Genomic DNA, 13640 nt, shown 5'->3' with positions numbered 1-13640 from the left:
GCGGGATAGTTATCTAAATCAACATGTAGAGGAACCAACGAGAGAGCAGGCTATTTTAGACTGGGTATTGAGTAATGAGGAAGGGTTAGTTAGCAGTCATGTTGTACGTGCCCCCTTGGGCAAGAGTGACCATAATATGGTTGAGTTCTTCATTAGGATGGAGAGTGACATTGTTAATTCAGAAACAATGGTTCTGAACTTAAAGAAAGGTAACTTTGAGGGTATGAGACGTGAATTGGCCAAGATTGACTGGCAATTAATTCTAAAAGGGTTGACGGTGGATATGCAATGGAAGACATTTAAAGACTGCATGGATGAACTACAAAAATTGTTCATCCCAGTTTAGCAAAAGAATAAATCAGGGAAGGTAGTACATCCGTGGATAACAAGGGAAATCAGGGATAGTATCAAAGCGAAGGATGATGCGTACAAATTAGCCAGAAAAAGCAGCAGGACTGGGAGAAATTCAGAGACCAGCAGAGGAGGACAAAGGGCTTAATTAGGAAAGGAAAAATAGATTATGAAAGAAAACTGGCAGGGAATATAAAAACTGACTGCAAAAGTTTTTATAGATATGTGAAAAGAAAGAGGTTAGTTAAAACAAATGTAGGTTCCTTGCAGTCAGAAACAGGTGAGTTGATCATGGGGAACAAGGATATGGCGGACCAATTGAATAACTACTTTGGTTCCGTCTTCACTAAGGAAGACATAAATAATCTGCCGGAAATAGCAGGGGACCGCGGGTCAAAGGAGTTGGAGGAATTGAGTGAAATCCAGGTTAGCCGGGAAGTGGTGTTGGGTAAATTGAATGGATTAAAGGCCGATAAATCCCCAGGGCCAGATAGGCTGCATCCCAGAGTACTTAAGGAAGTAGCTCCAGAAATAGTGGATGCATTAGCAATAATCTTTCAAAACTCTTTAGATTCTGGGGTAGTTCCTGAGGATTGGCGGGTAGCAAACGTAACCCCACTTTTTAAGAAGGGAGGGAGAGAGAAAACGGGGAATTACAGACCAGTTAGTCTAACATCGGTAGTGGGGAAACTGCTAGAGTCAGTTATTAAAGATGGGATAGCAGCACATTTGGAAAGTGGTGAAATCATTGGACAAAGTCAGCATGGATTTACCAAAGGTAAATCATGTCTGACGAATCTTATAGAATTTTTCGAGGATGTAACTAGTAGCGTGGATAGGGGAGAACCAGTGGATGTGGTGTATCTGGACTTCCAGAAGGCTTTCGACAAGGTCCCACATAAGAGATTAGTATACAAACTTAAAGCACACGGCATTGGGGGTTCAGTATTGATGTGGATAGAGAACTGGCTGGCAAACAGGAAGCAAAGAGTAGGAGTAAACGGGTCCTTTTCACAATGGCAGGCAGTGACTAGTGGGGTACCGCAAGGCTCAGTGCTGGGACCCCAGCTATTTACAATATATATTAATGATCTGGATGAGGGAATTGAAGGCAATATCTCCACGTTTGCGGATGACACTAAGCTGGGGGGCAGTGTTAGCTGTGAGGAGGATGCTAGGAGACTGCAAGGTGACTTGGATAGGCTGGGTGAGTGCGCAAATGTTTGGCAGATGCAGTATAATGTGGATAAATGTGAGGTTATCCATTTTGGTGGCAAAAACAGGAAAGCAGACTATTATCTAAATGGTGGCCGACTAGGAAAAGGGGAGATGCAGCGAGACCTGGGTGTCATGGTACACCAGTCATTGAAAGTAGGCATGCAGGTGCAGCAGGCAGTGAAGAAAGCGAATGGTATGTTAGCTTTCATAGCAAAAGGATTTGAGTATAGGAGCAGGGAGGTTCTACTGCAGTTGTACAGGGTCTTGGTGAGACCACACCTGGAGTATTGCGTACAGTTTTGGTCTCCAAATCTGAGGAAGGACATTATTGCCATAGAGGGAGTGCAGAGAAGGTTCACCAGACTGATTCCTGGGATGTCAGGACTGTCTTATGAAGAAAGACTGGATAGACTTGGTTTATACTCTCTAGAATTTAGGAGATTGAGAGGGGATCTTATAGAAACTTATAAAATTCTTAAGGGGTTGGACAGGCTAGATGCAGGAAGATTGCTCCCGATGTTGGGGAAGTCCAGGGCAAGGGGTCACAGCTTAAGGATAAGGGGGAAATCCTTTAAAACCGAGATGAGAAGAACTTTTTTCACACAGAGAGTGGTGAATCTCTGGAACTCTCTGCCACAGAGGGTAGTCGAGGCCAGTTCATTGGCGATATTTAAGAGGGAGTTAGATGTGGCCCTTGTGGCTAAGGGGATCCGAGGGTATGGAGAGAAGGCAGGTACGGGATACTGAGTTGGATGATCAGCCATGATCATATTGAATGGCGGTGCAGGCTCGAAGGGCCGAATGGCCTACTCCTGCACCTAATTTCTATGTTTCTATGTTCCAAACACAAAATGCTCTTTATCAAAGAACAAGAGGCATCTGTTTCTTAACAAATAATATTAACCAACACTTGTGAATGGCTGTAACAAATATATTTATTTCCATTAATAGGCAATAATCACAATGGTTTCAAAGTACAGCAAATTACAATAATTTACATTTAATCATAAATTAATTAAATATGCATTAGAATTATTAATTGAAATGTTGTTCACCTTATCACTACACGTGACAGGTCGTCAGTCATAAATTAACATTTGTCCTGAACAAATAGCTTTGTATTCTGATGATATGAAGGAGCATTTGAGAATTAATGCTCAAATAACTTGCTGCTTTGGACCATAGGATAGGAAGGTTGAGCTTCACTTCCAGTGGCCTCAGTTCTTTCTTCCTGTTGTGAATAATTAAGGGCCTTTCTTTGTGTCATACGGTTATACACTCATAAGTGATAGGAGTAGAATTAGGCCATTCGGCCCATCAGGTCTACTCTGCCATTCAATGATGGCCGATCTATCTCTCCCTCCTAACCCCATTCTCCTGCCTTCTCCCCATAACCCCCCAACACCCGTGTCCACAAGATTTAATTCTGCAACGTCTTTGCTTATGGGGCTGAACTGTGCTCTCCAGTTTGTCGCCCAGCAAAGAACATTGAACAATACAGCACAAGAACAGGCCCTTCGGCCCACAATGTCCGTGCCGAGCATGGTGCCTTCCGTGTGATGAAGACTAGATTGGATTTTTGAGATCCATTACTATTGGCATGGACAGAAATGGCCAGAATTGAAATAACTGGATCACAGGCTTCAGTTAATAGAAAGATATATGAGTGACCAGGTAACTCATTCTTCCAATTCGAATATTCCAATTCCAAGCATGCCCTTCATGAATACAGCATCCAGCTTCTAAATAAATTAGTGTCTTCACTTTGCTGACACCAGGAACGTTAGATGTTGGAATCTTAAGTGAAACACAAAGTGCTGGAGGAACTCAGCGAGTCAGGCAAAATTTCCTGGATTCCGCATTCCGTTCCACCACCTACTCACGCCTGACCTGTGTTATTCGTTTAGTTTAGAGATACATAATTGAAATAGGCCCTTCGGCCCACTAAGTCCATGCCAACACCAATCACCCTTTCACATTAGTTCTATGCTATCTCACTTTCTCATTCACTACCTATGCAAATTTACAGGATCGAACCCGGGGGTCTCTGGCGCTGTGAGGCAGCGGCTCTACCAGCTGTGCCACCGTACTAGCTTGCGCAGTGGTTTTCCTTCTCCCTGGATATCTCATGACATTGAGGTGAGAGTGTGTGTCACTGGGCCACATGAGGCATCTCAGGTGCCTCAGACCAATTGAAGATTTGAGGATTTCCTGTTTCTGGACTTCATTCACATGACCATTGTCCTGCAATTTACTGAAGAGTCACAAAATGCTGGAGTAACTCAACGGGACAGGCAGCATCTCTGGTGAGAAGGAATGGGTGACGTTTTGGGTCGAGACCCTTCATCAGACGTCTCGACCCGCACTGTATTTGGAAACAATTAAAGGCCAGAATGCTGTTCGCAAAAAGCTGAAAGCAGATATTTTCAGGAAACGGATGTAGGATTATCGCCTGAAGAGATTTTGGCCAGTGTATGCATTGCATTCACGAGAATATACCCTTTTCAGCTATTTTACTACTGGAGTTAAATGGGATAACATGTGCTGAAATAATGGATAAAGGGAGTTCTGATGAGGACAGGACCATTCACCAATGACTATTGTTTGACTTCTGTGTCCAAAGCAAGATGATTAAAGATCTAAGATGTCAACTCTTTGCTGCACATTACTGAACTCAGGAAACCCGTTTTTGATATCATTGTGTACTTTCTCTCATCCGATTTTCTGTTCCTCTCTTGCAGACTCTCCTTCTTGCCGATGTTTCTTTCGTTCCATGTGTCGCCTGGTATCGCAGCCAAGTGTGCAAAACAGCATTGGTAGTCCGACTGCAGAAGAACCAGCGTAGCCTTGGCCAGTGCTGCTACTGTGTTCAATGCTTGCACTGCACACCAGGCCCGTAGGTGCCTGTTCAAGGAGGGAGGTTGAGGAGGAAAGGGCAGTCATCAAATTGCAAGTCGGAGCCATCTAGGTAGGATCGGCTAGCACGAGAACAACCGGGATTGTTGCCAAGGAATTTGTTCCTCTGATGTTTCGACACCAACATGTGCTTGACCAAAGCTCAACATCTACTCTTTGCACCTATGATTGCCAAGGCTGCAGGCCAGAAGAAAATAAAGTACTCTTCTGCGTTGTATTAAACCGCAGCGTGGGTGCTGTGATATTTTCACACTGAAAGTTGGGGTAACTATGAGGCTTTTATATCACAGTCACTTCAGCGAGTATATGCTTTCAGTACTGGTACCCGATGATCATCCAATGTCCCTGATATCTGAAATGATTTTGCCTCCAGTTTGCTGAAGCTGCATAAAAGATGATCATTGTCACACTGTGGAATCAAAGTCTTTCTTATCTCCCCTCTCTTACCAATGTCACTGCTGTAAATATATATTGGATAGGTGTGAGTGACTTGTTAAATCTCCAATGCTTGTGAACAACACTCTTGGCTCCATCTCTTTCCACAAAGCATGTGAAACTCTCCCCTTCTTTCCCCTTGTAATTGGGATCCAGTCCAACAGGGAAGCACGCATTCCGCACCTGCTGGTTAATACTTTGTGGACTGATCCTAGGGACTGATCACTCCGACCCTCCTCGTATCTTCTTGTTCTTCTGCACCTCATGAGCCTTCAAGGGAAGAAGAATAGAAGCCAAAGATGGCTCTTCCTCTCTGGAATGAGTGGCCTTGTGCCTTGGCAGCTCATCTCCCTTCCTGGTTATTCTGTTTCTGTGTTGAATTGTGTCTCTTTGAGATGTTCTTTCTTTCAGCAGACTGAACATTTGACAATGCAATTTGTCTGTAAAAGATTAAAAAAAAAAATCTTTTATTCCCCAAGCAAGAAAAAAACGGAAAATTCTTCACAATTCTTAATTTTCTTTCATCTACTCCAAAGACGTACAGGTTTGTAGGTTAATTGGCTCGGAATGAATGTAAAATTGTCCCTGCAGGATAGTATTAATGTGTGGGGATCGCTGGTCGTTGCGGGCTCCGTGGGCCTGTTTCCGCGCTGCATCTCTAAACTAAACTAAACTAAACACACAATGTCTATCTGGCCTATCTCCTTCAAGGATGGTCAAGTCAATTCAGTTATAGAGCCATACGCTACCAGGGCCAATATCACTGGAGATTTTGAAGAGCAGAGAAAAGTGAGACAAACCGGACTATGATTGTATCTCACTGTGGTGTGGAAGAGATTTTGTTGAGCTGTTCAGAGATACTGTAAGGAAAGGTTTGGGGGGAATCGGAGGAAAAACCAGTTCCTTTGACAGGAAGGATCAGTAACTAGAAGTCACCAATGTATGGTGGACAAGAGAAAGAATCTTGGTGAGGTTGAGAATTTCTGTTGATACCAACAAATAACTGAATGGATAATAAAAATGACAAGGTTTTTAAATTGTTTTTGGCAAGATTAGCTTGTATTGTTCAAATTGTTCTTCAGAAGATGGTGCTGAACTATTTCCCGAGGTCTTCTTATGGTTGACATTCTCACAAAGTGCGGAAAAGATTTAAACGCGGTTTTGATGAAGGAAAAGTGATATTTACCAAATCAAAATAGCGTGTTAATGAGAGGTTAATTGACCTGTGTAAAAATTGTTCCTAATACCTTGTACCTTGTGGTCATCGCTTCCGAAGAGTCCGCCAGGGACTATACTGGAAGTTGGACAATTTATACTGGACAAATTTTACATTTACCAAGCCAATTAACCCACAAACCCGTACGTCTTTGGAAAGTGGGAGGAAACCGAAGATCTCGGGGAAAACCCACGCAGGTCACGGGAAGAACGTACAAACTCCGCACAGACAGCGCCTGTAGTCGGGATCGAACCGGGGTCTCCAGCACTGCATTTTTACTGTAAGGCAGCAACTCTACCATTGCGCCACCATGACTGGGAGGGAGTGGGTGAGAAAGTGGGATAGCATTGAACTAGTGTGAACAGGTGATCAATGGTCGTTGTGGACTTTGTGGGCCGAAGGGCCTGTTTCCATGCTATATTTCTAAACTAAACTAAGATATTTGGGACATAATAGATGTCCCTTTTTTTGGTATAAACCAGCAACTATTTCTACAATGGGCCATGTTAGCTCTTTTATTGATAAAAAACACAGTTTAGTCATGCTAAGTTCAAATCCCACAGTCAAAATCAAACTATGAAACTAAAGGTGATCATGAATCATTTGTCTTAGATATAAAAAAAGGAGTTGTTTCACTGAAGGGCCCCTTTCTCAGTACCAGCCTAGCTGATCTTAACAGGCCCATCCGGTTACAAAGAATTCAATTGTTCACCGCCTCAAAGGCAACAAGCAGTATGCACTGCATGCTGAAATCACTAATGATGTACACAGTCAGGTATGACAGCAACAGAAGAATATTGCATTTCTTTCCTTGAATAACATTTACCTTAAGATCTGACCCAAATGTGCACTCTCTATTACTTGATGTTGATTTCCGCTTGAGTTTAACCTTCGATATTGAGTTGGGATTTGGCGTCGTAGCCTTGTACGACCAATATTCCTCAAGGCACTGCTGTCTCTCCTGAAGAATGGAAAGAATGACACATTTCAACAATTGCCCGTCATACTAAAACCAATTCCTAGCCGACATCGTGCTGGTTTAATTCAGTTTAGTTTGGTGTAGAGATACAGCGTGGGAACAGGCCCTTCTGCCCACCAGGGACAATTTACATGTGTACCAAGACAATTAACCTACGATGTCTGTATGTCTTTGTAGAGTGGTAGGAAACGGAAGATCTCACGGTCACGGGGAGAACGTACAAACTCTGTACAGACAGCACCCGTAGTCGGTATCGAACCTGCATTTCTGGCGCAGCAAGCGCTGTAAGGCAGCAACTCTATCGCTATGCCACCTTGGCAACCCTGTTACGCCCCAGTTATTGTTAATCTTGAGCTGACACTGAAGATTTTCACTGTACCCCGCTACACGTGACAGTAATAAACTAGATTCAAGATTCAATTTAATTGTCACGTACCAATTAAGGTACAGTGAAATTTGAGTTTAACAAACTAAACTAAACTAAACCTTTTTCCAGGGAACCATCCCACCAGTCATAAGTTAGTGCAGCCCTGACCTCTCATCTACCTCATTGGAGACCTTTGAACTTTCTTTAGTTTAGTTTAGTTTATTAATGTCATAAAAACTTTTTGTTATGTGCTATCCAGTCAGTGAAAAGACTATATATGATTACAATCAAGCAGTCCATATACAGAATAAAGGGAATAACGTTTAGTGCTATATAAAGTCCAGGGAAGCCCAATAAAAGATAGCCCCTGGGTCTCCATTGAAGTAGATGGTAGTTCAGGACCGCTCTCTAGTTGGTGATAGGATGGTTCAACTGCCTGATAACAGCTGAGACAAAACTATCCCTGAATCTGGACTTTATTGGTCTTAATGTTATACTTTGCACTAAATGTGATACCCTGTATCCTTTATCTTGACGCTGTGGACAGCTTGATTATATTCATGCAGAGTATTTTTACTTAGGCTGGATGGCACGCAAACCAAAGCTTTTCACTGTATCTCGGTACATGTGACAATAAAACTAAACTAAACCCCTCTGAAATAAATGACAAGTAATTGCACTTCCTGTCACCTTCCAATAGCCTGTAATTTTTTTTTTTCATTTTAAATAACGATCCTTTTCTATGGCAGAAGAAACTATGACATTGATGTTTATCAGGTTTTTTTTCAGCAGGGCATTCAGAACCATTACAACTCTTTGTCTTGGACAAACGGCCAGATGCAGGAACGGACCTGCTTTTTGATTCCCTTTGACATCCACCATCATCACAGGTGACCACTCAGGCTAAACACTTGGCAAACACTATGCAACACTACACACTACCCTGACCTGTGAGATGGTGCCTGGAGCTGCCAAATCATTGCATTCTGCATATCCCAGAACCATTGCATTCTGCAAGAGTAGCTTCTATGCAAAATGGTTCACGTTCCCTCAGGTGCATGACAATATTGATATTACTTACGTTTCGCCCAACTGGCAATATCGCAAGCACACTCCGTCCTTGAAACTTGCACATTTGCACCTTGGAGCTGATCGCTTGCGGCGTGTGGCTGGACTTCCTAAACCATAAGGTGTGGTTTTCCTGTTAAGAAATAAGATAGCTGAGATTACCATGATGAATCTTTATGGCACAACATTCTACAATCAAAGGAAATCCACTCCTTACAGATATGATGTTTATGGGTGTTTATAGCTTTTGCAAAACTTGAATTCAACAAAACATAAATAACGCCATGGGGGTGGGGGTGGGGGGGGGGGCACTTTTTTTTTTCACGAACCAATTTGACACAGTTGATCCCTTTCAAATATTAAGGCTTCAATTCAATTTGTGCAGTCGCATTGCTTGATAATAAAAGAAAACCCTGAAGAGTTATTATGAATAAGGCATGGATTCTTGTTTTTAAAATGAACCCAAAAATAGAGGATAGCTGAAATGTGGGGTGAAACGTGGAAATGCAAAGGTTACAATAACTTGCTTTCATGCTGCATGTTTAACAAAGGGGGAAATGTGTTTCATAGGAACATGAGATGACGGTAATCGGCAGCTAATCAAAGATCTGAAGAAGGGTCTCAACCTGAAACGTCACCCATTCCTTCTCTCCAGAGATGCTCTACCTGTCCCGCTGAGTTACTCCAGCTTTTTGTGTGTATCCCCACCACTGACTCCATCCACACTTCATGCTGCCTCGGGAAAGCAGCCAACATAATCAATTACATTTGCAACCCCACTCATTCCTTCTCCTCCCCACTCTTGCCGGGCAGAAGATATAAAAACATCATAGTGTGCACCACCAGAATCAGGGTCAGATTCTTCCCCTCTGTTATCAGGCCTCGGAACAGTCCTTCTATAATGTACTCTACAATCTGATTCGCCTCTACCTCATTGGACTTTGTCTCTGGAACAGTAACCTATGATGCTGAAAATATATTCTGCACCCTGTATCTTTCCATTCGCACTACCTATTTCACTTGAGATTGGCTCAATTATATTAATGTACGATATTATCTGATTTGATTCGATAGCACGTCGAACAAACCTTTTCACTGTACCTCGGCACATGACAATAATAAACCTAAACCTTTTTATTAGGATATGACCACAAATTTCACCAAATGTACAGGTTTTATTGAGCGGGAGGAGGGGGGAAGGCAGGAGGAATGTACAATGAAGTTGCAGAAAGCAGGAGGAAAGATCACATCTAACGTAAACTCTGTTAATTCCCATTGATTGCCGCTTTATCTTCAGGACTGTTTGCTTTTCTTTTGCTCTCCTTCAGAATCATGTGTAAGGTGGTTTCAAACCTCTTCAAGGTCACTAGACCGAGAAAGCATTTTATTGTGATGCATCACAGCATGGTTTGGGAACAGCTCCATCCAATAGTGTCGAGAGTTGTGGATGTAGCCTAGACCATCCAGCTTTCCATTGACTCCATCTACACCTCACACTGCCTTGGCAAGGCTACCAGCATAATCAAGGACCAGTCTCATCCCAGTCACACCCTCTTCTCCCCTCTTCCATCAGGCAAGAGGTACAGAGGTTAGAAAGTGCTACCTCCAGGTTCAGGGACAGTCTGTTACCCAGTTGTTATCAGGCAACTGAAGTTCCTCTCACCAGCCCGAGAGTAGTCCTGACCCATCTACCTCATTGGAGACATTTGAACGATCTTTAATCGGACTCTATCTTGCACTAAATGTTATACCCGTTATCCTGTATCTGTGATCAGCCAGTGATTGTGATCATGTCTATGTGTAGGAATAAACTGCAGATGCTGGTTTACACTGAAGATAGACACAAAGTGCTGGAGTAACTCAGCGGGACAGGCAGCATCTCTGGATAGAAGGAGTGGTTGACATTCCGGGTCGAGACCCTGCTTCAGCCTGGGGAGAGGGAGTTACAGAGATAAGGAAGTGTAAGAGATCAAGTGTCATCTTTTCGCTGACTGGATTGCACGCAGCCACTGTATCTCGGTACAAGTGACAATAATAAACCAAACTAAACTAAAGATAGACACAAAGTGCTGGAGTAACTACTGACTGGGGGCTCTTTGGCAATTTACTAGCGGATGCTACCCGAGTCCCTAATGCATTTCCCAGTACATTCCTCACTTACCCTGGCGTGTTGACCCAGATGATGTCCTTATGGCAGAAGTAGATGCATTCCTTATCCCTCATGTTGCTGCAAGAACAGCGTTTCTCTCTCCTGTGCAGCCGTTGTTCCCCGGCCTCGCCAGACCTCGCCAGGCTGAAGCCGCGACCTGCAGCAAAGAATGTCACTTTAATCAAAAAATAAGCACATCTCCTCACCACCCGGAATACAAACGCGGAAGCTAGCACGCTTTGTTCGATCCTGATGACAAATTGCATTTAACAAGTCTCTTTCGCCTTTTTATGCCTCACGTTATTTTATAAATTTCTATCAGGTCTCCCCTCAGCCACGGACAACCCAGAGCAGGTTGTTCACAGAATGAAGACCAATAGTATGTATTGCTTAAAAATGGGGAATGTTGCTCATTTATTTAATCTTTCCTATTGCATAACCTGTTTGAATCTCGTGTTGCTCTTAAACTGGCTACTGTTGTTCTTGCAAAACATTCCTTCATTAGGTAGTTTCTAGAGTTCTGGAAGTTGACCGACTTTCTGACTTTCTTATTGAAGTGAACTTGTCGCGGCGGCGTCCTGGAGGGGAATATTCTAATAGCTGAACGATTCCAAGCATCGTTTAAATTCATCAAGACTTGAATCAATCATTTTTTTTAATGACATCGCCCCTTTTTCGGGGGTTAAATTGCCAAAAACGAAAGGTGTCGTTAATCTGGCGAGAATCAAGTTTTCCAATTTAGTTCGAATTATGGGGAAACAAATTGCTGGAGGAACTCAGCGGGTCAGGCAGCATCTGTGGAGGAAACAGGCAGGCGACGTTTGGATTAATGACTCTTCTTGAGTCTCCAGTCTGGTCAGACATAAACAGCGTTCCCTCCACAGATGCTGCCTGACCCGCTGAGTTTCTCCAGCACTTTGTGTTTAGCTCAGGATCCCAGCATGTGCAGCTCCTTGTATCTCAATTGTGCCCCGTTTAATATCACTTAATATCACACATTTCCATTTGCATTAATCGGGTTTCTCGACAATATATAAGAAAATAGATTTTTTCCCCCCCCGGGAAGTGGAATATGCTGAACTATGTTGATATTTAAGATGCTGCTGGAGTAACTCAGCGGGTCAGGCAGCATCTCTGGGGAGAAGGAATAGGTGACGTCCCGGGTCGAGACACTTCAGAAATAATAATATTTATCCGTATCCAGTGTTCCCACCGGGTCTGACATTTCTAACACTAAACTCTGTACTTAGAGCAACACAAAGGAGCATAGAACAAACACTAAAACAGCAATATCAACACATCTTGTGCATGCTTTCTCCCGAAGTAAATACAACAATGTACGAGTCGTTTTTGTTCATAAATGCTTACCATTCTCCACTAAAATGAGAACAATTGTCACAGTGAATAATCCACACAGTTTGCAGTCCATCTTTTGATTTGCTCTGTGCGAGATGGCGATGCAAAAAATCCTGCGCTGTAAAAATATTGCTGTATGTCTGTCTGCCCGAACACCTGATCGCTCTGTGATCTTGCACTTGGCGCTGTGTGTCTGACTCTCCGGCTCAGGCTCCCGAGTTTATATATTGGTGGAGTTTAGGACAACACCTACCCGCAAGCGGGGACCCGGGATTTGGCAAGTGTTCAGTTAAACACTCCCTCCCTCGCACCAAACTCGCATTCCATGTTGTCACCCACACATGAAATGCGAGATATCGCACCATTTACGTGCATGAGTTAATCACTGCAAAACCAGTAACAATGCCATTTTTGGTTAATGGTGAGATGGTAGGAAGTAAAACGGAGTCATTTACTACATTCAACCCCCACCCCCCTTCCCCAACACAACAGAGCATATTAGCCGAAGATAGACACAAAATGCTGGAGTAACTCAGCGGGACAGGCAGCATCTCTGCAGAGAAGGAATGAATGGGTGATGTTTCGGGTCGATTCTTCAGATCCGGAACGTCACCCATTCCTTCTCTCCAGAGATGCTGCCTGTCTCGCCGAGTTGCTCCAGCATTTTGTGTCTATCTTCGGTTCAGCTCCTTCCTGCACAGAGCATATTAGCCGTTGGTACACAAAAATGCTGGAGAAACTCAGCGGGTGCAACAGCATCTATGGAGCGAAGGAATCCATAGATGCTGCTGCACCCGCTGAGTTTCTCCAGCATTTTTGTGTACCTTCGATTTTCCAGAATCTGCAGTTCCTTCTTAAACGCATATTAGCCGTTGTTTGAAGCAATCATTAAAAAAAAATTGTTTGCTCTCTACATTTAAAATCTTAATATCAGGGACGATTTTATCGCTGATTTATTTCAAATAATTGCATCGGTAAAACTTTACATTTGATCAAATGTTACCGACCATGAACTTTCCAGGCATTCTCGCTCCACAGATGCTGCCCGAGTTGAGTGCTTTGTTTTTGACATTCTCTTATTTTTATTTCATATTCCCAGCATCTGCAGTGCTTCACCGTTAAAAACGTTAAAACAATATTTATGAGTTAATTCTATAGGAAGGAATTGCAGATGCTGGTTTAAACAGAAGATGGAGTATCTCAACGGGTCAGGCAGCTTTAGACCCTTCAGGTTTCAGGTTTAGAACCTTTAACAGTCAGGGGAGGGGGAAACGAGATTTATAGACGGTGATGTAGAGAGATATAGAATAAATTAATGAAGGATATGCAAAAAAGTAACAGGACAAAAATGCTGGAGAAACTCAGCGGGTGAGGCAGCATCTATGGAGCGAAGGAAATAGGGGTCTGAAGGAATAGGGGTCTGAAGAAGGGTCTCGACCTTCTACCTTCGATTTTTCCAGCATCTGCAGTTCTTTCTTAAACAAAAAAGTAACAGTTCACTTGAGTTGAGTTTATTGCCACGTGTTACACCGAGGTACAGTGAAAAGCTTTTGTTGCGCGCTGACCAGTCAGCAAACAGACCACA

General features: G+C 43.1%; 1 protein-coding gene across 1 annotated transcript; it reads right to left on the bottom strand.

Annotated features, from left to right (window-relative positions):
* Nucleotides 1-3602: 3602 nt before the first annotated feature.
* LOC116988364 (endothelin-2-like) lies at nucleotides 3603-12269 on the bottom strand. The gene is made up of 5 exons (XM_033045005.1): nucleotides 12068-12269; nucleotides 10712-10856; nucleotides 8564-8683; nucleotides 6963-7097; nucleotides 3603-5360 (listed from the first exon to the last, which is right to left on the bottom strand). Exons 1-5 carry the CDS (start codon nucleotides 12126-12128, stop codon nucleotides 5264-5266), a joined length of 558 nt encoding a protein of 185 aa, XP_032900896.1. The 5' UTR covers nucleotides 12129-12269; the 3' UTR covers nucleotides 3603-5263.
* Between the last annotated feature and the right edge of the window lie 1371 nt (nucleotides 12270-13640).

This window comes from Amblyraja radiata, chromosome 27 (assembly GCF_010909765.2).
Source record: "Amblyraja radiata isolate CabotCenter1 chromosome 27, sAmbRad1.1.pri, whole genome shotgun sequence".
Lineage (NCBI taxonomy): Eukaryota > Metazoa > Chordata > Chondrichthyes > Rajiformes > Rajidae > Amblyraja > Amblyraja radiata.
The sequence above is the reverse complement of the archived record's forward strand: the minus strand, read 5'-3'. Positions and strand labels throughout refer to the sequence as shown.